This window comes from Eschrichtius robustus, chromosome 13 (assembly GCF_028021215.1).
Source record: "Eschrichtius robustus isolate mEscRob2 chromosome 13, mEscRob2.pri, whole genome shotgun sequence".
Lineage (NCBI taxonomy): Eukaryota > Metazoa > Chordata > Mammalia > Artiodactyla > Eschrichtiidae > Eschrichtius > Eschrichtius robustus.
The window spans coordinates 90741066-90767128 of NC_090836.1; the positions used below are offsets into that span (position 1 = coordinate 90741066).

At 41.1% G+C, this 26063-nt stretch overlaps 1 protein-coding gene across 1 annotated transcript in view; it reads left to right on the forward strand.

Annotated features, from left to right (window-relative positions):
* Positions 1-26063, forward strand: part of RFX4 (regulatory factor X4) — a 163485-nt gene that overhangs the window by 36175 nt on the left and 101247 nt on the right. Inside the window, exon 3 of the mRNA XM_068560654.1 lies at positions 21477-21537. Within this exon, the coding sequence (XP_068416755.1) occupies positions 21477-21537 (61 nt within the window). The remainder of the gene's footprint in view (positions 1-21476; positions 21538-26063) is intronic.

A 26063-nucleotide genomic window follows, 5' to 3' on the forward strand; every position in this document is an offset into this window, starting at 1 on the left:
TAGACTACACTCTTTGCTTAGGTTCCAGTGTAGCAATTTAGAAATATCCTCAGGAACAAATCTAGGGTTGATGTGGAGCTCATGTTGGTGCCAGTGCTAGATCTAAAACGTGGGCCACCTGACTCCTATCAGTCCATATTTTGTTTTTGCTTTCAAAACACAAAAATACTACATTAAAGAAATATACCCCCTGGCTATACGAGTCATGCGTGTATGTATTTGAAAAATGTAGGGGAAAGATATGAGGAAGTAAAATAATTGCCTCTATCCTGCTATCCAGAGGTAACCACTCTTGATGTTTTTGTATTTCCTTCTGGTTGTTCTTCTAAGCATATGTTGTTAAACAAAGTTTCATATATGTATATATTTATAGTTAATATGTATATATGGCTATCATCTGTTAAGCAACAAGAAGTGCTTTAATTCCAATATATCATTCAGTTATCACAGTGGTCCTAGGAGGTAACTTATTCTTATGAGCTTCAATTATACATGTGAAAACTGAGGCTCAAAGGTGTTACGTAATTTTCCCAAAGTTACACGGCTGGTAAGTGGTAGAGCTAGGATTTCAGCCCAGGTCTGTATGTGTGCCTTTGAACATTAGGCAGTTAGTCTTTGCACTGTTCTGCCTCTCAGAAGGTAATGCTTCAAAGACTTGCCATTGAGGATTTCATACCTTGTCCATAGGGATACCAAGGCCAGAGCTAGGAAGGCCCACCACTCCCTCTCAGTGGCTGATTGGTATGTTAATACTTGTCTGTGCCTTGTCATCTCTTCCACTCGACTGAAAGCCCCATGAGGGCGGCAATGTTGTGTGGTTCACTGTTGTAACCCCAGGTCTTGGCACATAGTGGGGGCCTTAGAATATGGTTGAAGTTTCAAAAATTAATTTTTCTCTTAATTTTAGTATTTTAAGAATGTTTTGGATTGTAAAAGACAGTAACCTGACAGTGGTTTAAACTGTGTAAATATTTACTATCTTATTTAACCAGAAGATGAGAGGTAGAAAGTTCCTAGGTTTATTCAAGAGCTCAACATCATCCGGGACCCAGGCTCTGTATGTATTTCTGCTAAGTCTTCCAAAGTTGTTGGCGTTTTGTCCTCATGTTGGCTTGTGACCTCATGGTCACAAGATTGCTGCTTCAGGTCCAGGATTCAGGTCCACATTTAAAACAGATGGATGGGGCAAGGGGAGGCACCAGGTAGCTTTCCTCTTATGTGTTTTCCTTTTATCAGAAAACAACAATAGGGACTTCCCTGGTGGTCCAGTGGTTAAGACACTGCACTTCCATTGCAGGGGCATGGGTTCAATCCCTGGTTGGGGAAATGAGATCCCTCATGGCATGCAGAGCAGCCAAATAAATAAATAAATTAATTAATTAATTAATTTAAAAAAAGGAAGAAGAAGAAAACAGCTTTCCCAGAAGCCCTCTGTAGACATTTTTTTTATTTTGTTTGTTTGTGTCCAAAACTTTATCTAGTAGCTGAAAGGGAAAAGATGAGAGTGAATATTTGTCAAAATAATAGAAAAGAGTAGAATTATGATGGTTGGATTTCCCCCACTTCAAATCCAGCCTGTCTCTTGTTTTTATACAGCCCATGATCTAAAATATTTTTTTGTTTTGTTTTTTCCTTTTTCTTTTTCTTTTATTTTTTAAAATTTTTTAAAAATTTTATTTATTTATTTTTTTATACAGCAGGTTCTTATTAGTTATCCATTTTATACATATTAGTGTATACATGTTAATCCCAATCGCTCAATTCATCACACCACCCCCTGCCCCCACCACTTTCCCCCCTTGGTGTCCATACGTTTGTTCTCTACATCTGTGTCTCAGCTTCTGCTCTGCAAACCAGTTCATCTGTACCATTTTTCTAGGTTCCACATACATGAGTTAATATACGATATTTGTTTTTCTCTTTCTGACTTACTTCACTCTGTATGACAGTCTCTAGATCCATCCATGTGTCTACAGATGAACCAATTTCCTTCCTTTTTATGGCTGAGTAATATTCCATTGTACATATGTACCACTTCTTTATCCATTCGTCTGTCAATGGGCATTTAGGTTGCTTCCATGACCTGGCTATTGTAAATAGTGCTGCAGTGAACACTGGGGTACATGTGCCTTTTTGAATTATGGTTTTCTTTAAGTATATGCCCAGTAGTGGGATTGCAGGGTCATATGGTAATTCTATTCTTAGTTTTTTAAGGAACCTCCATACTGTTCTCCATAGTGGCTGTATCAATTTACAATCCCACCAACAGTGCAAGAGGGTTCCCTTTTCTCCACACCCTCTCCAGCATTTGTTTTTTGTAGATTTCCTGATGATGCCCATTCTAAGTGGTGTGAGGTGATAACTCATTGTAGTTTTGATTTGCATTGCTCTAATATGTAGTGATGTTGACCAGCTTTTCATGTGCTTCTTGGCCATCTGTATGTCTTCTTTGGAGAAATGTCTATTTAGGTCCTCTGCCCATTTTTTGATTGGGTTGTCTGTTTTTTTAATATTGAGCTGCATGAGCTGTTTATATATTTTGGAGATTAATCCTTTGTCTGTTCATTCATTTGCAAATATTTTCTCCCATTTTGAGGGTTGTCTTTTTGTCTTGTTTGTAGTTTCCTTTGCTTTGCAAAAGCTTTTAAGTTTCCTTAGGTCCCATTTGTTTATTTTTATTTTTATTTCCGTTACTATAAGAGGAGGATCAAAGAAGGTCTTGCTGTGATTTATGTCAAAGAGTGTTCTTCCTATGTTTTCGTCTAAGAGTTTTATAGTGTCCGGTCTTACATTTAGGTCTCTAATCCATTTTGAGTTTATTTTCGTGTACGGTGTTAGCGAGTATTCTAAATTCATTCTTTTACATGCAGCTGTCCAGTTTTCCCAGCACCACTTATTGAAGAGACTGTCGTTTCTCCATTGTATATCCTTGCCTCCTTCTTATAGATTAGCTGACCATAGGTGCGTGGGTTTATCTCTGGAATTTCTATCCTGTTCCATTGGTCTATATTTCTGTTTTTGTGTCAGTACCATACTGTCTTGATTACTGTAGCTTTGTAGTATAGTCTGAAATCAGGGAGTCTTATTCCTCCAGCTCGGTTTCTTTCCCTCAAGACTGCTTTGGCTATTCAGGGTCTTTTGTGTCTCCATACAAATTTTAGGATTTTTTGTTCTAGTTCTGTAAAAAATGCCATTGGTAACTTGCTAGGGGTTGCACTGAATCTGTAGATTGCTTTGGGTAGTATAGTCATTTTCACAATATTGATTCTTCCAATCCAAGAACATGGTATATCTCTCCATCTGTTGGTATCATCTTTAATTTCTTTCATCAGTGTCTTATAGTTTTCTGCATGCAGGTCTTTTGTCTCCCTAAGTAGGTTTATTCTTAGGTATTTTATTCTTTTTATTGCAGTGGTAAATGGGAGTGTTTCCTTAATTTCTCTTTCAGATTTTCCATCATTAGTTTATAGGAATGCAAGAGATTTCTGTGCTTTAATTTTGTATCCTGCAACTTTACCAAATTCATTGATTAGCTCTAGTAGTGTTCTGGTGGCGTCTTTAGGATTCTCTATGTATAGTATCATGTCATCTGCAAACAGTGACAGTTTTACTTCTTCTTTTCCAATTTGTATTCCTTTTATTTCATTTTCCTCTCTGATTGCCGTGGCTAGGACTTCCAAAACTATGTTGAATAATAGTGGTGAGAGTGGACATCCTTGTCTTGTTCCTGATCTTAGAGGAAATGCTTTCAGTTTTTCACCATTAAGAATGATGTTTGCTGTGGGTTTGTCATATATGGCCTTTATTATGTTGAGGTAGGTTCCCTCTGTGCCCACTTTCTGGAGAGTTTTTATCATAAATGGGTGTTGAATTTTGTCACAAGCTTTTTCTGCATCTATTGAGATGATCATATGGCTTTTCTTCTTCAGTATGTTAATATGGTGTATCACATTGATTGATTTGCATATATTGAAGAATCCTTGCATCCCTGGGATAAATCCCACTTGATCATCGTGTATGATCCTTTTAACGTGTTGTTGGATTCAGTTTGCTAGTATTTTCTTGAGGATTTTTGCATCTGTATTCATCAGTGATGTTGGTCTGTAATTTTCTTTTTTGTAGTATCTTTGTCTGGTTTTGGTATCAGGGTGATGGTGGCCTCATAGAATGAGTTTGGGAGTGTTCCTTTCTCTGCAATTTTTTGGAAGAGTTTGAGAAGGATAGGTGTTAGCTCTTCTCTAAATGTTTGATAGAATTCACCTGTGAAACCATCTGGTCCTGGACTTTTGTTTGTTGGAAGAGTTTTAATCACAGTTTCAATTTCATGACTTGTGATTGGTCTGTTCATATTTTCTATTTCTTCCTGGTTCAGTCTTGGAAGGTTATACCTTTCTAAGAATTTGTCCATTTCTTCCAGGTTGTCCATTTTATTGGCATAGAGTTGCTTGTAGTAGTCTCTTAGCATGCTTTGTATTTCTGTGGTGTCTGTTGTAACTTCTCCTTTTTCATTTCTAATTTTATTGATTTGAGTCCTCTCCCTCTTTTTCTTGATGAGTCTAGCTAATGGTTTATCAATTTTGTTTCTCTTCTCAAAGAACCAGCTTTTACTTCTATTGATCTTTGCTATTGTTTTCTTTGTTTCTATTTCATTTATTTCTGCTCTGATCTTTATGGTTTCTTTCCTTCTGCTAACTTTGGGTTTTGTTTGTTCTTTCAACAGTTCGTTTAGGTGTAAGGTTAGATTGTTTATTTGAGAATTTTCTTGTTTCTTGAGGTACGCTTGTATAGCTATAAACTTCCCTCTTAGAATTGCTTTTGCTGCATCCCATAGGTTTTGGATCATCGTGCTTTCATTGTCATTTGTGTCTAGGTATTTTGTGATTTCCTCTTTGATTTCTTCAGTGATCTCTTGGTTATTTAGTAAAGTATTGTTTAACCTCCATGTGTTTGTGTTTTTTACATTTTTTTCCTTGTAATTGATTTCTAATCTCATAGCATTGTGGTCAGAAAAGATGCTTGATATGATTTCAGTTTTCTTAAATTTACTGAGGCTTGATTTGTCAGCCAAGATGTGATCTATCCTGGAGACTATTCCGTGCACACTTGAGAAGAAAGTGTAATCTGCTGTTTTTGGATGGAATGTCCTATAAATATCAATTAAATCTATCTGGTCTATTGTGTCATTTAAAGTTTGTGTTTCCTTATTAATTTTCTGTTTGGATGATCTGTCCATTGGTGTAAGTGAGGTGTTAAAGTCCCCCACTATTATTGTGTTGCTGTTGATTTCCTCTTTTATAGCTGTTAGCAGTTGCCTTATGTATTGAGGTGCTCCTATGTTGGGTGCCTATATATTTATAATTGTTATATCTTCTTTTTGGATTGATCCTTTGATCATTATGTAGTGTCCTTCTTTGTCCCTTGTAACATTCTTTATTTTAAAGTCTAGTTTATCTGATATGAGTATAGCTACTCCAGCTTTCTTTTGATTTCCATTTGCATGGAATATCTTTTTCCATCCCCTCACTTTCAGTCTGTATGTGTCCCTAGGTCTGAAGTGGGTCTCTTGTAGGCAGCATATATATGGGTCTTGTTTTTGTATCCATTCAGCAAGCCTGTGTCTTTTGGTTGGAGCATTTAATGCATTCACATGTAAGGTAATTATCGATATGTATGTTCCTGTTACCACTTTCTTAATTGTAATGGGTTTGTTTTTGTAGGTCCTTTTCTTCTCTTGTGTTTCCCACTTAGAGAAGTTCCTTTAGAATTTGTTGTAGAGCTGGTTTGGTGGTGCTGAATTCTCTTAGCTTTTGCTTGTCTGAAAATCTTTTGACTTCTCCATCGAATCTGAATGAGATCCTTGCTGGGTAGAGTAATCTTGCTTGTAGGTTCTTCCCTTTTATCATTTTAAGTATATCATGCCACTCCCTTCTGGCTTGTAGAGTTTCTGCTGAGAAATCAGCTGTTAACCTTATGGGAGTTCCCTTGTATGTTATTTGTTGTTTTTCCCATGATTTTTCTTTGTCTTTAATTTTTGTCAATTTGATTACTATGTGTCTTGGCATGATTCTCCTTGGGTTTATCCTGCCTGGGACTCTCTGTGCTTCCTGGACTTGGGTGGCTATTTCCTTTCCCATGTTAGGGAAGTTTTCGACTATAATCGCTTCAGATATTTTCTTGGGTCCTTTCTCTCTCTCTTCTCCTTCTGGGACCCTCTACAATGCGAATGTTGTTGCGTTTAATGTTGTCCCAGAGGTCTCTTAGGCTGTCTTCATTTCTTTTCATTCTTTTTTCTTTATTCTGTTCCACAGCAGTCAATTCCACCATTTTGTCTTCCAGGTCACTTATCCGTTCTTCTGCCTCAGTTATTCTGCTATTGATTCCTTCTAGTGTATTTTTCATTTCAGTTATTGTATTGTTCATCTCTGTTTGTTTGTTCTTTAATTCTTCTAGGAGTTTGTTCTTTAATTCTTCTAGGTCTTTGTTAAATATTTCTTGCATCTCCTCGATCTTTGCCTCCATTCTTTTTCCGAGGTCCTGGATCATCTTCACTATCATTATTCTGATTTCTTTTTCTGGAAGGTTGCCTATCTCCACTTCATTTAGTTATTTTTCTGGGGTTTTATCTTGTTCCTTCATCTGGTACATAGCCTCTGCCTTTTCATCTTGTCTCTCTTTCTGTGAATGTGGTTTTTGTTCCACAGGCTGCAGGATTGTAGTTCTTCTTGCTTCTGCTCTCTGCCCTCTGGTGGATGAGGCTATCTAAGAGGCTTGTGCAGATTTCATGATGGGAGGGACTGGTGGTGGGTCGAGCTGGGTGTTGCTCTGGTGGGCAGAGCTCAGTAAAGCTTTAATCCACTTGTCTGCTGATGGGTGGGGCTGAGTTTCCTCCCTGTTGATTGTTTGGCCTGAGGCGACCCAACAGTGGAGCCTACCCAGGCTCTTTGGTGGGGCTAATGGCAGACTGTGGGAGGGCTCACGCCAAGGAGTACTTCCCAGAACTTCTGCTGCCAGTGTCCTTGTCCTCATGGTGAGCCACAGCTACCCCCCACCTCTGCAGGAGACCCTCCAACACTAGCAGGTAGGTCTGGTTCAGTCTCCTATGGGGTCACCGCTCCTTCCCCTGGGTCTTGATGCGTATACTTTGTGTGTGCCCTCCAAGAGTGGAGTCTCTGTTTCCCCCAGTTCTGTTGAAGTACTGCAATCAAATCCTGCTAGCCTTCAAAGTCTAATTCTCTAGGAATTCCTCCTCCCGTTGCTGGACCCCCAGCTTGGGAAGCCTGACGTGGGGCTCAGAACCTTCACTCCAGTGGGTGGACTTCTGGGGTGTAGGTGTTTTCCAGTTTGTGAGTCACCCACCCAGCAGTTATGGGACTTATTTTATTGTGATTGTGCCCCTCCTACCGTCTCATTGCGGCTTCTCCTTTGTCTTTGGATGTGGGGTATCTTTTTTGGTGAGTTCCAGTGTCTTCCTTTCGATGATTGTTCAGCAGTTAGTTTTGATTCCGGTGCTCTTGCAAGAGGGAGTGAGAGCACATCCTTCTACTCCGCCATCTTACTCTCTCTTGTTTTTTAAAGAGTAGAGAAAAAAGGAGAAGCATATGTGACAGCGACAATATGCCTGAAATATTTACTATTTGGCTCTTTACGGAACTTGTTTGCTGACCCCTGGATGAGACGAATCATGAGTACCTCTTTGGTTGTCACGTTACTACCTTGAATAAAACTGGGGTTTGATTAGCAAGCAGAAAAAATGAAAGACTAGCTATTGAGTGGCAAGCTAAAGGGTGTGCTGTAGAGTTTATCTCTGAGCCACGCCAAGCAGGTCAAAATGCCTTCTCAGGGTGATTTGAGAGAGGTCAAAATTCCACCCGCTGAAAAATATTTCTTCCACTGGCCTGAGTAAGAGCTGGGCATTAGCACCAGGAGGGTGCTGGTTCGAATGAAATGGAGTGGGAGGATAATCAGTTTATTAGCCTAGAAAAGACTATGAGCCTTTATAGATCATGTTGGCCCACTCTCCAGTTTTATGGATGAGGAAACTGAGGCTCAGAGAAGGGAAGTATTTGTCTAAAATCTTACTCTTGGATAGTGCTAAAACCAAAATTGTAAACCCAGGTTTTCTGATTTCTATCTAATGCTCTTCCTGTTATGTCCCTTTTAGCAGCTCAGAAAAGATCAGTTTAATTGAGTAACTAGAGCTTCAGGGAGCATGAAAAAATGGGACATGGGACATTTTGATGGAATACAGTTGGGAAGAAAACCCTGGACCAGTGAGGTCAAGCCCTGAGTGCCTGATGAGTGGGAGTCTGAATGAGAGTGGATGGGTTATTTACCATAGTTAGGGTCAAATGAATTTTCATTCCCAACCTGAATAAGTTGCAGTTTATCCCTGGTAGATGTCAGCAGATCTTTATGTTTAGAAACATATGGCATGCCTACCAACAAATAGGGAGACTATGACTGTAAAATATTATCAGGTTCATGACTGGTTAGAGCATTCTATCTAGAGAGGAAAGCTTAGCAGTGTGCATTGATGAGAATTGTACAGGTTGGAACAGAAGTTTCTGCAGAAATTGGGCCCAGAAGATTCCCTGCGCACTTATTACATATAAGACTCTGTGGAAAGCCCGAAGTTATACATGGAAGGAAAGAGCAGGGAGCCAAAATTAAAATATATTCAGCATCAGGCAGCGTGCTAGGCATAATCACAGCCACTCTTTCCTGTAATACTCTGGGAGGGAGGTTTTTTTTAATTTCCATTTTACAGATGAGGAAACTGAGAATCAGAGGTTATATGACTTATAGCCTGGCAAGTAAGTGGTAAAGAGTCAAACTTAGAGCTGTCTGATTTTATAGCTGGTTCTCTGTCTACTGTATAAACTCTCTCTTCTGTGGGTCCCTGCTCTCAAAGAATTTTCATTCCAGAAGGGAAGCTAAGGCACATGCTTGAGTATTAATAATGCAAGATTGTATGTGATAAATTCCACTTGAATTACGCAAGGTGTTCTACCTTGCCATACCAGGTATGTTCCTGGACTCCAGCGCGACCTCACTGGAACCTTGTTAGAAATGCAGAATCTTGGGCCGACTCCAGACCCACTGAGGCACACTCTGCATTTGAACAAACCCCCAGGTGATCAGATTGCTTGGTAAAGTTTGGGAGCAGTCACAAAGTTGGAAGGTGACCAGGGAAGGCATCTCAGAGAAGGTGGCATTTGCATTGGGCCTCATAGGATCCATGTGGTTCCTTTAAGTAAAGGGCTGGGAGGCAAAAGGCCACAAGGCAGGTTTTGAGCTTGGAGGGTTTTCTACATTGTCTGGAGCAGAGAGATTGAAGAATCATGGGAAACAGGGCTGAGAAGGGGAGTTTGGGCCATATTGTTGAAGGATTAGGATTCCCACAAGTGGTTTGGAGCTTGATAGTTAAGGTGCCACTGAAGGAGTTGGGTGGAGGAGTGACAGGTCAAAGTGGAGTTTTCAGAAGGCTAGTGTGGAGGTTCTCTGCAGGTGGGTTAAAGCCAGGAAGGCACTTCAGAGGCTTCCACCTGGTCCAGGTGAGGCGATGACGCTGTAGACCAGCAAGGTATCAGTGGGATGGAGAGAATTGGAGAGACTGGGGTGATAGGATGGGTCCAAAGAGCAGGAACCCTGTGGGATTCCTTGGGATTCCTGTTTCCCTCCTTGGGAAACAGAACAAATTAAATATAAGCCCGAGCCCGCTAGTCTTCAGGTCATCATTTCCTTAATATCTAAATCAAATGACTTCAGCCTCTACCTTATATCCTAGGCAGGAGTCCAGAGTTCTCCCTTTATCGCCAAGAGTTATCAGGCTCTGAGTGTGTGTGTGTGTGTGTGTGCGCGTGTGTGTGTGTGTGTGTGACAGTCCATACTGAGTCCCGTTCCCTCTGTTCTTTGACAGCTCCTAACAACTGCCATCCCCCATCCTGCCTGCCCCACTGGAATGTCCCTGCTTCCTTTATCCTCCCCAACCCTTCACCAACTCATCGTGGCAGTTACTGACAGACTGGTGGTGACAGAGGATATTTATAACACAGGGACAGGAAAAGTTGGAATTCATCAGCACGGTGGCGTAGAACTGGGGTCACAGTGGGTCACAACCTAATGTGACTCATCATTAACATATTAAAATCTCATCACATTTCAGGGCTCACATTTCAGGGCTATATTTGTGAAAGTCACATCTCTCACTCCACTGAGCATGTCAGGTTATTATTCCAGTTTGGGATCTTATAACTCCATAGAAGGGGTTCCAGAGAAATGTGGTTAAACTCGTCCATATTCCCATCAAGTTGTGGACAAAAGTCCCCATCCCTGCCAATGGCAGAAAGGTTCTCAGACAGCTCCTAGAGCAAGGGCAGTGGCTTAGAGTGGGAAGTCCGGGGTGGGGAAGTTCACAGAGAGTCCTCCCATGATGGCTTTAAAAGCTGAATTGTCCTCGTGGGGTGAACGCTGCAGTTTTAGTCCTGGCTGGGAACTGAGGTACAACACTGCTGGAGAGCTCAGGAGGCCCAGTGGTTAGGTTATGATTTAAGACAACCCACCGACTCTTCCCCTTTCTCAGCCTCCATATCCATCACGGGCTGCCCTTTCTGCCCCCTGAGTGTCTATCTGTCCTCTCCTTGTGGAGAATTAGGCTCCCTCCTCTGTGTGTGGAGCACACTGCCAGGACCCTTCTGCACCTCTGCTCCCTCCCTCCACGGGCCCTCAGTCCCTGAGGGGAAGGGAGCCTGTCTGATTGACTGTGTCTCGCCAGCACTTAATATGGAAGGCCTGGTACATAGTAGGTGCTCAGTGAGTGTTTATTCAGTAATGGATGTTAGCACAGCAAAATACTATAAAGCCATGCTAGATTACGAGTAATAGTTGTAATTCACTTTCAGTTTTTGGCACTCCAGGACCACTTAGCCATTTGAAGAGGTTCTTCCTTCTGACGTTCCCTCCTTAATAGAGTCTTTTAATTTGTTCAAAATTAATTGGAGTATTTTTGAATGGATAATACATTCATACAGTCAAAAATCAAAATGCTGTAAAGGTACTCACTGAGAAGTCTTAGTCCCACCCTTGTCGTCCCTCCTGAGCTCCCTAGTGGGAAGCATTTTTCTTTGTTTTTTATGCATTCTTCGAGTATTTGCGATGTTTATTGTGTATTCTTCCAGCATTTGACTTCTTTATGCAAATAAAAATTCAAATATATGTTCTTTTTTTTGCCACTTTCTTACACACAAAAAATAGCACCCTATATGCATTTTGCTGTGACTTGCTTTTTTCACTTAATAATAAACCCTGGCGTGTTCCATATGAGTAAGAACAGAGAGAGCATTCTCATTCTTTTCTTGCTTTTAATCTTTTTTTCACAGCTGTGTAGTATTCCACCGTGAGCGTGTATTGTGATTTAGTTAACTAGATGAGCGCTGGGCTGTTTCCAACTCTTTCGCTGTTACAGCCAAGTTGCAGTGAATAACCTCGTGTGCGGTCGTTTCCCATGTTTCCAGGAGTAGTGGCAGGATCTGTTCGCAGACGTGGGACTGCTGGATAAAGGGCGTGTAGGATTTCAGTAGATTCTGTGAAATGTCTTTCCATGTGGGGAGGCACCATTTTGCACTCCCCCTGCAAGATAGGAGGCACCTGTTTCCCTATGGCAGAAAACTTCAGGGCAGAGTTGTGTCGTTGTGGTTTGGATTTTTGCCAATCCGATATGTGAGAAATGGTATTGTAGTGTAGCTTTCATTTTCATTGATTGAGATTGTCTTTTCACATTTCAGGAACATTTGCATTTTTTCCACCAACTCTGTATCTTGGTCTTTTTCCTTGTGGTTTTATTGGAGCTGTTTCTGTGGCGGGGAGGTGAGACCATTGCCTGTGGTTGCAGTTTTCCCAAGCGGGTCATTATCTTTGTACTTGCAGTGTGTTTTTTTCCCCCACATAGAAGCTTCAGATTTTTTTATGTAGTAAAATTTCTCAATATTTTCTTGTATGGCTTTGGGTTTTGTATCAAAGTTAGAAAGGCCCCTTCCTACTCCAAGATTATGAAGGAATTCACCCAGAGGAGGTGAAAGGAAGCAGGTGTGGGCCCCCTCAGAGCAATGCTGCCAACATCCCAGTTTTGTTTGGGACTTAGCTCTGTTCCCACGGGGAGAAGGGTTTGCTGCCAGGGGCTGATGCACACTGCCAAAGGCCTGGTCCAGGCACCCTGAGCATCAGCTGATGCTCTTTGCAGGGGCTGGAAAGGAGGTAGATAAGGGGAAATGAAACGTTTGGCAGCCCCATGTTCCCAACAGGTGAGGTCTGGCCAGGTGCAGCCTGATTAGGATAATGAAAGGAAATAGAATTAGAACTTTGAAGTGAAACTTGAGATTCACATAAATTTGAACCGTTCTTGGGATTTGAAAAGAAGTAATTAATTTAGAAATGTTCTCCGTCAATGTTAAACTCTGCCACATTGGCTCTAGGCAGGAAGTATTCTAGAATAGGTTCCCAAATATCATGAATTCAATCAGCATAGAGGCAGAAAATAAATGATTAGGTAGATAGTTCCCTGAAAATCTCTAGTTCAGTGCCACAGGTTTAAAGAGAGAATGAGGCTCGTAAATGTTTGGATTCAGGGAGGTTGAGATGTCAGCTAGCCTGGGTCCCTTTCCTGGCTCCATTGCTAAACTGTGTGACCTCAGACAAATTGCTTCACTTCTCTGAGCCTGTTTCTTCCTCTATGAAAGGGGATAATACTCATAATTAAACCTAACATTGATTAAGCACTAAGTATATATCAAGCACCATATTTGATGTTTCACATGCATTAAATTATTCACTGTCTCAGGAAGCTATGAAAATTAAATGCAGTAATGTGAAGAGCTTTGCCCAGTGCCTGGCACATTATAAGACCCCAGTGAACGTTCCCGGATAGTATTGTTATTTTATATGCTTACTGCAATCAGATGGTAGGCTCAGCATTTGACTGTGGTTTTATCTTAGCCATTCATTCATTCCACAAATACTTCCATGTGTGGGTGCTGGAGACACAATGGCAAATGTGGTCTATGCCCTACAGAGCTTACAAACCAGCAAGGCAGATGCACTGGTCAGCACGTAGCGACCACACCCTGTGACAAGGGCTTCGCCAGGGACCAGCCAAGGTGCTGTGGGAGCACAGGGGAGGAGTAGATAACTCTGGCCCAGATACAGGACTTGACAAACCCAGGCCTACGGGCAGGACAGGGATCCAGGTACACGACCTCTCCGGAGGAGTGACGACTGTTATTGTAATCGGGAACACGTAGATAGCACGTGCCTTGTGCCAGGAGTGGTTTAGTTAACCCTCACAATTAGGGCTTGGTACTATTATTACCCCTATTTTACAAATAAGGAAACTAAGGCACCAAAAGTTTGTTTGAGGTCACACAGCTAGCAAGTGAAGGAGCCAGGATTTGAGCCTGGAGATTTGGCCCCAGAGTTAATATTAGGAAATAGATCCAGAAAGGGGAGTAGAGATGCTCACCATTGGGAATTGGACCAGGATTCCCTGGGCGGGGACGTATTAGGAATCATAATTGAAAAGTGGGAGGGAACAGGGTGTCAGGGAGAAGTCCAGGCACTGGGCAGCATCTCGGTGGGAGGAATTTTAAACAGATGCTGCTCTCCGGCTTTGGTAGGACGAGCAGGGTGGGCCTGGAGGGTGGATGGCTCCGTGTGTGCCGTGAATGGCTCCAGGAGTCTTGTCAGCCTGGAATTCGGCCTTACAGGATGAATCTTGTTTGGTTTCTGCCTGTTAAAATGAAGAGGCATTTGGGAAGGCCAATTCCTAAAGTCTCTACCAACCATGGCTACTTCCATCTTCCTAAGATGTGCTCTCCTGTCCTCTTTGTCTAGCTGGCTCCTTCTTCTCCTTCAGATCCCAAGCCTGGGCTCGTACCCCACACTTGGTGCTGCCATAGCATCTTGGGCCTGCCCTTCTCAGCTCTTGCCCAGGACTTGCATTTTATTTGCTGACAATCTGAGCTCAAGAGAGCAGAGACCATGTCTGCTTTTTCTCCCCGATTAGCCCCTGGCATAGGGCTGGAACATACTAGACACTCAATAAATATTTGATGAACGAGTGCATGAGTTACCAGCACTTCTGGCGAATTAGGATTGAGAGCCATCAGATAGGAGGGTCAGGCCTGGGTGTGACACATAGTCTCTTTGGGGAAAAAAGGCTGGGAATGAAGTCACGAGTATCTGGAGGGAAAGGGGCCTGCAGAGGTGGGAGGCACCTGTTTGATGACTGAGTGGAGGGTCCCTGTTGGCTCCAGGTAGACCAGTTCTTATCTAAATACTATCAGTAGCTGCCACATGCCCATCACTGAGTGAGGTCCAGTCTCCACTCACGGGCCGCATGGCTTCCTGCAGATTTTTCAGCCTCACGCAAAGCTCGATTTCCTTACTTATAAAATAGGGATATAGGGGACTTCCCTGGTGGCGCAGTGGTTAAGAATCCGCCTGCCAGTGCAGGGGACACGGGTTCGAGCCCTGGTCCGGGAAGATCCCACATGCTGCAGAGCAACTAAGCCCGTGCGCCACAGCTACTGAAGCCCACATGCCTAGAGCCCGTGCTCCGCAATAAGAGAAGCCACCACAATGAGAAGACCACGCACCACAACGAAGAGTAGCCCCTGCTCACCGCAACTAGAGAAAGCCCGTGCACAGCAACAAAGACCCAATGCAGCCAAATAAAGTGAAATGAAATGAGATGAAATAAAATAAAAATAAAACTAATTAATTACACTGTTGGGAGGAATAAAATGAGATGGCATACGAAAAGTGACGCACAGTGCCTGGCTTAAGTACTTGGCCAATGAAGGCTATTAGTATTGTTATGGTATTCTTTTGAAATGTATCTAGTTTTTAACATATTTTATGATATTTAATCTTCAAACCATCCTTGTAACATAAGCTATGATTCTCATGTTTTAGGTGAGGGCCCTCCAACTTGGATGAGTCAAGTGACTGCTTAGGCTCCCACAGAGTTAGGGGCAAAGCTGGAATTCAAAGCCAGGTCGGCCTGCCCTCAAAGCTAGTTCTCTTACCAGTGGTTGGTATCAGGAATGGGCCCTAACAAAGTTTAGTTGGGAAAAAAAATCTGACACGATAGAGACGGGTTTCCCCTGAATGGGAGACACTGTGGTGGAATCCCAGAATGGGGAACTTTTCTGGCTCCAGGCAACAGACCATTTGCCTTTTCCCTCCCCCAGGACTTTTCTCATGCTGCTTGCTCCCCCTGGAGTACCTCTGCCCTCAGCATCCTTCTCTCAAAGTCTGACCTGTCCTTGCAAAGGTGACTGAGTAAAACAGGTTACAAGCCAGGATGTGCTATGTGACCCTCACTTATTTTAAGTTAGGGGTGTGTGTGTGTGTGTGTGTGTGTGTGTGTGTGTGTGTGTGTGTGTGCTTGGTTGTGAAAGAGAACATTGAGAAAAAGACTGGAGGTAGATAGGATAAAGAGTTGACAATAGTTTGTTCTATTGAGAGGGGCTTGTATTTCCAGAGATTTCTATTTTCCCTATGTACACTACTATGTATAAATAGATAACTAATGAGAACCTACTGTATAGCACAGGAACTCTACTCAATGCTCTGTGGTGACCTGAGTGGGAAGTACATCAGAAAAAGAGGAGGTGTATGTATACGTATAGCTGATTCACTTTGCTGTATAGCAGAAACTAACACAACACTATAAAGCAATTATACTCCAATAAAACTTGAAAAAAATAAAAAATATTTTCCAAATTAAAATGCAAATGAACATGTATTATCTTTGCAAACAGTAAACAAGGTTGTCTTTTAAATTCTGACCATCTCTTCAAGGCCAGCTCAAATGCCATGTCCTATTTGGAGCCCTGATGTCCCTTGCTGTGTGTTTGCCTTGCAGAGTCCCTGTCGATGCCGTTGTGTTTGCCCCTGTAAACCTTCCCGAGCAGAGAGGCGGCCTCCCTTGCCTGCTTCCCACAGTAGATCCCAGCTGAACAGAGTCACTCCAAGGCCTCCCAGCCAGAGCAGCCCAGGGCAGCCTTTGCCATGCAGCTCCTGCACTGATGTTTTCCAGCTCTTAGCTCTTAAGTTCATTTCACTCAATCCTCCCGAATATCTTTCCAGGTAGGCATTATTATTACTGTCAGTTTAGAGACCAGAGACTGTCTTAAAGATTGAACGGGATTACTAGATGTCACAGAGCACCGCTTCAGTGCCCTCACTCCACTCCACCGCTTGACCAGGACTCATGCTGCAGCCACCTTGCTTCTGGGAAGGCTGCCTGATCTTTCAGGTCCCCATGGCTTTATCTGTCCCTCACCTTCTCCACCCTACCCCTGACTTCATCCCACCTTCCTTGACACCTGGTTCCCATCTCTGGCCCACTCAGGGCTCAGCTTACTTGTGGCTTCTTCTCGGAAGCCTCTCTTGACAAGCCCTGCCTTTTCATGCAGCCTAGGTTGGCAGGATCCTCCTTGCCTACCCACAGGACAGCATTTATCACTTCTTACTGAACTTGGCCTCTCTCTCTACTGTTGGTCTTTCTCTTTCCCCAACCAGACCAAAGGACAAGAGCTTAATTTCTTTATTCTCAGTGTCTAGCTGGCATACATTAGGTATTCAATGAATTTTTGTTGAATTAATTAATATGATCCCTTCAATAGCCCTTTAAAATGACCGGTTTTACAAGTGAAGAAAAATGAAGCTCAGAGGTTGAGGGGTTTTCTCAGTCATGGCCAGTAAGGTTTTAAATTGATTTTAGAATATAGATCTTTCGACATGTGGCCCACGTTGACTGATGTGTTGAAATTTAAAGAAGCAGAGAAAAAAAATACCCTGCCAATTCTAGAGGGGGACAAAAATGTAAATCATGGGCCAGCATAAGCTGGACAGAGTTATATTTAGGTTGTTTATGTATTTTTCCTTGTTTAAAAAAATGCAATTGATCTTGTTTTTTTAACATAGCCTTTCAGTTATTTACTTAGTGTAATTCCTAGGAGTTGGGCTTGTTAGGCCAAGTGACTGGATATTGTAGACAGCTCTCAGTATCATTGCAAAATTACTTACCAAACCACTGTACCAGTTAACACTACCTTCAGAGAAATGAGAGAATGTCAGTTTTACCATTTACACACCAGCACTGGAGATTATTATTTAAAATTTTTGTTGTTCTCGGAGGTATAAAGTTGTGCCTCATTATTATCTTCTTTTTATTTCTTTGTGAACAGCTCAGGTTGAGTATTGTTCTTTGTGTCTGTCTACCTACGTTCTTACGAGACTCACGCTCCTTTTCATGCTATTTTTTTTAAGATTGTTGAAGACAGTTGTGGAAGGCAGACTCAACTATTTAATTAAGTGTGAATGGAAGGCATTGGCTGGAGGGAACACAAAGATGACTAAGATACCATCCCTGCTTTCTTCTTTTTTTTTAAGTTGAGATATACTTGACATACAAGACACTATATTAGTTTCAGGTGTACAACATAATAATTTGCTATTTGTATGTATTGCAAAACGATCACCACAGTAGTCTAGTTAACATCCATCACCACACATAGTTACAGAATTTTTTTTCTGGTGATGAGAACTTGTAAGATCTACTCTCTTAGCAACTTCCAAATACGCGGCTCAGTGTTGTTAACTACAGTCACCATGCTGTCCACGACATCCCCGTGACTTATTTATTTTATAATTGGAAGTATATACCTTTTGACTCCCGTCATCTATTTCACCCCCCCACCTCCCCAGGCCCCTGGCAACCACCAGTCTGTATCTGTTCTTTTTATCTTTGAGCTTTTTTTTTTTTGTTCCACATGTAAATGAAATCATATGGTATTTGTCTTTCTCTTACTTAATTTCACTTAGCATAATGCCCTGAAGATCCATCATTATTGTTGCAAATGGCAAGATTTCATTCTTTTTTATGGCTGAATAATATTCATATATATATAAAATATTTTCTTTATTCATCTGTCATTGGCTGCTTAGGTTGTTTCCATATCTTGGCTATTGTAAATAGTGCTACAGTGAACATGGGATGAAGATATCTTTTCTTATTAGTGTTTTCATTTTCTTCAAGTAAATACCCAGAAGTGGAATTGCTAGATCATGTAGTAGTTCTATTTTGAATTTTTTGGTGAACCTCCATGCTGTTTTCCATAGTGGCTGCACCAGTTTACATTCCCACCGATAGTGCGTGAGGATTCTCTTTTCTCCTCATCCTCACCAGCGCTTATTTCTTGTCTTTTTGATAATAGCCATTCTAAAAAGTGTGAGGTGATATCTCATTGTGGTTTTGATTTGCATTTCCCTGATGATTAGTGATGTTGAGCATCTTTTCATGTACCTATTGGCCATCTGTATATCTTCTTTGGAAAAATGTCTATTCAGATCTTCTGTGCATTTTTCAATTGGATTGTTTGGCGGGGGCAGGGGGTTTGCTATTGAGTTGTATGAGTTCTTTATATATTTTGAATATTAACTCCTTATCAGATACATGATTTGCAAATATTTTCTCCCATTCAGTAGGTTGCCTTTTTGTTGTTTTCGCTGATTTCCTTTGCTGTGCGGAAGATTTTAAGTTTGATGTAATCCCACTTGTTTATTTTTTGCTTTTGTTTCCTTTGCTTTTGGTATCAAATCCAAAAAGTCATCACCAAGATGAATGTCAAGGAGCTTAGTGCCTATGTTTTCTTCTATGACTTTTATTGTTTCAGGTTTTACATTCAAGTCTTTAATTGGTTTTGAGTTAATTTTTGTGTATGGTGTAAGATAGTGGTCCAGTTTAATTGTTTTGCAAGTTGCTGTCCAGTTTTCCCAACACCATTTATTGAAGAGACTGTCCTTTCCCCATTGCATATTCTTGGCTCCTGTGTCATAAATTAATTGACTCTGTGTGTGGGTTTATTTCTGGGCTCTCTTTTGTTCCATTGATCTATGTGTCTGTTTTTATGCCAGTATTTTACTCTTTTGATTACAATAGCTTTGTAATATAGTTTGAAAACAGGCCTCCTTGCCTTCTTAAGTAGGATCTTCTTAAGTAGGATATGCAAGTCAGAGAGATGGATATGGATATGCATAGAAATAATGATCCGGATGGCTAAACCATTCGACTGAAAGACAAGTAATGGGGTACGGAAGAACAGAGTTAAGATTAATGATTCCTGACTTGGAGGCTTCGAAGAGGTGGTGTCGTATATTCTAAACCGGAAAGGATGACAAACATTTAGAAGTAACTCCAGGTTGACAAAGCAGCATGAACAGATGTTGAGCCCAATGATGTATTGGGACATTTTGTCCCTGAGAACATTTAGTGTTAGTGTTGTACCAGTTAACATGGTTTTGGAGGCAAGGAAGTGAATACCCAATGAAAAGAGGATTTATTAACTCAGAAAATTGTATTATCTCATAAAGAGGCAGCAGTTTTTAGGGTTGGTTAATCAGAGGCACATTATGACATTCAGAATCCCCAGGTTTTCCCCCTTTTTCTCTCTGCCTTCCTTGGCATTGACTTTGTCCTCAGGCTGCTCTTTTCCCAGTTGAAAGTTTGCTGCTTCACTCCAATTATCTACTCACAGCTGTGTTCAAAAGCAGGACAAGCCATTGTGTCTCTTCTGTTTCTTCCCCTCCTCCCTCCTCCTTCATTCCTTCCTCCCTCCCTCCCTCCCTCCCTGCCTTCCTTCAATTCTGGAGGCCAGAAATTCGACATCAAGGCCCCCATTCCTTTTTGTTAGGGAAAAATAACTTTCCCAGAAGCACCCAGAGGGCTCCTTCTTAATCTGATGGGCCACATCACCATGTCACGTGCCCCACCTAATCCATCAGGGGCTAGATGACATAAAATTACTGTGATAGATTTAAATTAATCAACATTCATCTCTCTAGGATTTGAGAGGGGATAACCCTCCCTGAACACATGGTCCCCTTTAAATTGGGATTCTTTTAATAAGGAAGAAGGTGAGTATGTACAATTGTTGAACGAGCAACAACAATATCTTCACAGTTTTTATGAGCAGACATTTTAATCAGAATTATACCAATACTGATAAGCTTTCATCAAGAAAATATTTTCTGAGGGCAACTTTATTAAGCTACTTCATTTGCAGTGTATTTTACTTTCTTCCACTTTCATTTTAGTTTTACTTGAATTATTTTCACAAGTACAAATTCTTTCCCATATAAATCTTATACCACAGATTTATTTCGTTGACTGTTTTACATGTTCTTATTAAATTTTGTTGATTATATTTGTAGGTTTTGACATTATTTTCTTTTGAGACTGTTATTTGTATCAGTTTTCTTGGGTCAGATTTTGTGGGTCAAGAAATTTTATTATTTTCTTATTTATTATTTCTTTTTGCTGTGCCATGCGGCTTGCAGGATCTTAGTTACCCTACCAGGGATCAAACCTGCGCCCCTGAAGTGGAAGCGTGGAGTCCTAACCACTGGACCGTCAGGGAATTCCCTAGAAATTTAATTTTATGTTGATTATTTCTATCAATAATCTTCAGTAAGAATTGGATGCACCTAATTAAATCTATTTCTCAGTTAATTCATGATAAAACTGTGAGCAGTTCTTCTTAGGTATGTAAAGATTGATCTGTTGTTCAAATTGCTGTGTTGCAGAGGTCTGCAAACTAGAACCCCACAGACCAAACCTGGCCTGACACCTGTTTTCGTAGGGCTGTAAACTAAGAATGATTTTATAGATGGATATTTGTAATCTGTTGGATGAAAGGGAATGTGAGCTTTGAACCCCAACTAAGAAAAATGTTACCTGCTCCCCCAAATTAATTTCATTTTTAATTAACAGACCTGTATTACGAAAATTATAATCAACTAGTATTATTATATTTTGAATTTTGTCAATATGGAAATAGAATTTGTTTTCTCTCGTGTTATATAAATATTGCATAATATTTTTGATTTTGCCTCTTGGCTCGCAAATCCTAAAATATTTACTAACTGGCTCTTTACAGAAAAAGTTTGCCAACCCCTGTTCTATTGTATTGCTAACCTGATTCTTCTGAACACTTACACTCTCCCTTCCCTACACTAACTGTCTGTTCCACTGGAGTTACAAGGAACAGATAGTGTGCAAAGTCATTGTGTTCTTAGGGTCAAAATCATTGTGTCAAATGTCCAGCTTCAGTTGCGAACATAGCACGTTGGGGGAGTGCAGTCATATTGTTCAGTGATGAAGAGAGATAGCTCTTCAAACTGTAACGTATTATGTCAAATAAAAATACAAATTGATATAAGAGTTTTCCGTAAAAGTCAGTTTCTCCTTTTTTCTTATTAAAGTGTGATAAATCTAACATGTTAGAAAAGCCAAAATATCATTGCTTTCAAAGCATCAACATTTGAGGGCAACATAGTCTTTTGAGACTTGGGAGAGCTGAAAGGCCTTGTACGTTTTCCTACTGAAGTTCACTCCTTTTTCTTTCATTTAACAGATGAGGAAAAAGAAAATAATAGAGCATCCAAGCCCCACTCCACTCCTGCTACTCTGCAATGGTAAGTTCCATTCTGAGCAAGTTCTCTCTTGATGGGAAGCTCATATAACTATGTCTTCCTACAGACAGGACAGCATATTACTTGGATATTTTGACATTGTCATAATAACTTGACATCCAATAGCCCATATGCAATCAGTTTAATTTGTAAGTATGCATAAAAATACTCAACTTAGATATGGACAGGAGATTTGAATTTTCATATTTATTTTATTTGGGAATAGATTTTTTTTTCCATCGTCAAAACACTGGCAAGGACTGGATTCCACATGGATGTTATTAATTGATTTTAATAGAGTCTATTATTTTAATAAATAATGTTGCAGCCAATTATAGGAACATAGGTCTGTTCACCCCTACCAATGAACTCTTAATAAATTAATAATTTATTGCAACTATACTACATTTATTTTAACATTAATACAAATTATCTACTTGAGTGGCTCTCCCTTTAATATTTGGAATTCCTGGACTTGATGTTATAGTTAATGGTGTTGTTTAAGTGTTTGCACCCATGTTTGGTATTTACAGGTAAATCCTCCTCTAAGAGTTTTACTTAGAAATTATGTTGTAGCTTTGAACACCAAAGCTATTCTATACCTGAGACTCACCTCTCAGAAGAACTTGTCAGTTAAGGGCTATTACTACTCTAGTTCAGCCCAGCAAAGCTGAAGGAAGTAAGGAACAAAGGGGAAGGAGAGAGAAGTGGGGAGGGGAAAGGAATGAATCTACTGTGTGCCAGCCTGCATGCTAGGCACTTTGTGTACATGCCTCATTTCATTCTCACAATTCTGTGAAGTTGGTATTGTTATGCCCATTTTACAGATGAGGAAAATAAAGCTTAGACAGTTAAATCATTTGCCTGAATATACACATAGCCATGAAGTGGCAGAGGCAGGAACCTGGCTGGGTCACTTTAATTGCAAAGCCTATGCTTTTGAAGAAAGGAAGAGAAAAATCAGGAAGGATGGAGAAGAGAGACTAGATCAGAAAAGGAAGCAGATTGGCTTTAATGAGCAAATCATATTAGATGCTTTTGACTAATCCACCCACAGGTGAGAGGAAAACAACATTGGGAGAAAGCATTCACAAATGTAACTCAATCTTCTCTAACAAGAGTCTCGGTAGTCAACTTGTTTTGCTACAAGGATAGCAGAGGTTGTTTTCAAGAGCTCCATTTCCAGCCTTTTGGCTTGTTTCCATCAATGTGTCCCTACATTCTTTTTCTCATTGCATTTGCTGCTTTTTGCTTTATTTAAAATTCTACTCTACTTCCCTGGTTAAATCTCTCCCTGCACCCTTCCCCCCCAAATTATGGTCACACAGATTCTCATAATGCTAGCACATTGAATGAGGCATCAACATAAAAGACTTTGGGAGTGAGAGTTTCTAGAAATGCTAGGAATCAACAGACGCTCTTGCTTTAATAATCTGAACATGTCGTACATTTCAGAATAAAAAATTTGAAAGGGACTAGAAGAAAATCACCTTGTTCATGTCTGTTTTTCTGTGATTCTCTGACATTTGCCTGGCAACAGCAAGGCTGTAGATAGTGTAATCTCTTAAATCAGACTGCCAGGAATTAACTCCCAGCTCTGCTTTTCTAGCTGTGTGACCTTGGGCAAGGTCCTTCACCTCTCTGTGCCTCAGTCTACCTGTAAAATAGAGATGACAGAAGTATTTACCTTATATCAGGGGTCCCCAACCCCCGGGCCGTGGACCGGTACTGGTCTGCAGCCTGTTAGGAGCCGGGCCGCCCAGCAGGAGGTGAGCAGCAGGTGAAGCTTTACGTGCCGCTCCCATCGTTCACATTACCACCTGAACCATCGCCCCGCCACCCGCCCGTCCATGCAAAAATTGTTTTCCATGAAACGGGTCCCTGGTGCCAAAAAGGTTGGGGACCACTGCCTTCTAGGGTAGTTACAAAGAGGAAGTGAGTTCGTATATACAGAGTGCTTGAACAGTGTCTGGTGTAGGGTGGGTGCTAGGTAAATCTTAGCAGCCATGGATCGCTCAGCAGACCTCTTCCTTCTGAGTCCCACAAGGACATCCCAGAATAGGGCTTCCCTCCTTCCTGACATATGCATTGTCAGTTCTCCTTCTACTGTACGTAATTCTATACAAAATATCGGTTTTTCTAAATAAAAGGTCACATAGATCACTCCGGAAGAAATTTCATCCTCCAATTCACAGGGTTAGGCAGTGGATTTGTTTTGATGAAAAAAATCTGTTTTCAGAGTCACATCAGGTTTGAAAATGTATAAATTTTAGTATTATTATTATCAAAAGGCAACAAGTTGTTCAAACATCAAATTGTCCTCCAGTTCCCTTTATATTATATTTTTAAGATAGAATTTTAGTTATTAACTAATTTAAGAAATGTTTACTGAGCACCTACTGTTTGCTAGGCCCTATTCTAGGCTCTGGGAATGCAGTGGCGGATAAGACAGACCAAGAATAGGGGCTGATGAGAGAAAAAGTTGGGTGATAATTTTAAAAATTATTATATTAATGATAAATAAATAAACAAGGAATGTATTAGATACGGATAAGTGCTGTGCGGAGAATTAGAATTGGCTGATGTGATCATATCCCAGAGGCTATTTTAGGTTGAATGGTGAGGGAAAGCTTCCCTTAGGAGGTGATGTTTAAGTGGACATTTGTATGACGAGAAGTCCTCAGACACCATGACAATGTTAAAATCAGGGAGATGTTCTAGGCAGAGAGAACATTTCAGGTCAGGCTCTCCCAGAGGCAGACTCTGAGCAGAGCCGTGCCTACAGGTGGCTTATTAGGTAAGGCACCCAGTATTGACACCATGAGGGTACGAGGGGATGGGCAGAGGGGGTCTCAGGCTGCGAGGAGGCTACAGTAGAGGCTTCAGCGATCTCACAGGGAGTTCTGAAGCCAGGGTGGGCCTCAAAGATGAATTGAGGCAATGGATCCAGGTTTTTATTCCCCCATCTTGCTCATCACTGCAGGTAGTTTGCCCCCAGGGAGGGGATATAACTTTGGTGGTTTTTTTTTTTAATTATTGGAGTATAATTGCTTTACAATGTTGTGTTAGTTTCTGCTGTACAGTGAAGTGAATTGGCTATATGTATACCTATATCCCCTCCCTCTTGGACCTCCCCCCCTGCCCCCATCCCACCCATCTAGGTCATCACAGAGCACCGAGCTGAGCTCCCTGTGCTACACAGCAGGTTCCCACTAGCTATCTGTTTTACATGTGGTAGTGCATTTATGTCAAACCTAATCTCCCAGTTCATCCCACCCTCCCCTTCCCGCCCTGTGAGGGGGCATAGCTTTGGGCGAGGCAGTTCCCATCCTGCTGAGGACAGCTCCCCAGGAAGGATTCAGCCTCAGCAATCAACGTCTCAGCGGTGGGGAAGAACACCTCAGTCCTGAAAGGTAACCTGGGCACAGACCACAGTATCCGCCACTCTCTCCAGGCTGGAAGCAGGCTGGGCTTGTTCAAGGAACTGCAGAAGGTGGCCCGTGTGGTTGGAGCATAGCCAGCAAGGAAGACAGCAGTACAGATGAGGTGGGGAAAGGAGGCAGGGGAGTATGTAAATAGCAGGGAAGAAAAAGTAGGACATTTCTCTAAACTTAGGGATAGAGTCATGCTTAAAACCATGGTGGAGGACATGTGACATCCTATATCAAGTTCCACATGAGTAAACTTTTTTAGACTAGAGTTTCAGTATAAAAACTTTGTCTCTCAAAAGGAACTGGATGCACCCTCCACTCTACAAGGGAAAGTGATATAATTTATACCATATGTCCCCTCTTTGCTCTGGCTGCCAGGGAGTTCAGAGCTAAATCTGATGTTTATATACTTTTTAATCTCTTTCCTTTGTCTAATTTTTTTCTTTTTGTGTTTATTTTGTTAGCTTTTTAGAAAAAGGCAAGGTGCAAATAAATTCAACAAATACGCATTTACATTTAAATTTTATTTTATTTATACAAAATACATTTCCTTATTTTAAAATGAAAACATTACAGATAAGGTTTAAGTCCACCTCCTCCAGAGCAGCGCTGTTACCAGTGAGAAATATGTATGTGTGTGGGTGTTTGTGCATACATGCGTGTGTGTGTGTGTGTGTGTGTGTGTGTGTGTATATATATATATATTTTTTTTTTTTTTTTTACTGTCCCTTGCCTATGCATTTACATGCATAAGTACTGACAGAAGTTTCTGAATTGTGGTTTTTTATTTAGTATTTTCTCCTTTATAAAAAGAATACAGACATATAACTCTAAAAATATTGTTCCACAACCTGTCACACTGTTTTGATCCACAGCTTGCTTTCTCTCCTTAGTCGAATATCCTGAAGCTATACCCAGATTCGTCCCCAAAGAACAACCTCATTTTTACCGCTGCACAGAATTTCATGTAAGACAGCGGCAGACTTCAGTTCGCCATTTCCCTCTTTGACCGACATTTAGGTTGTGTCCAAATCTCATCTTTGCCTTTACACATAAAGTCCCAAAGAACATCTTCATATGTCCCCTCACACACCTGCT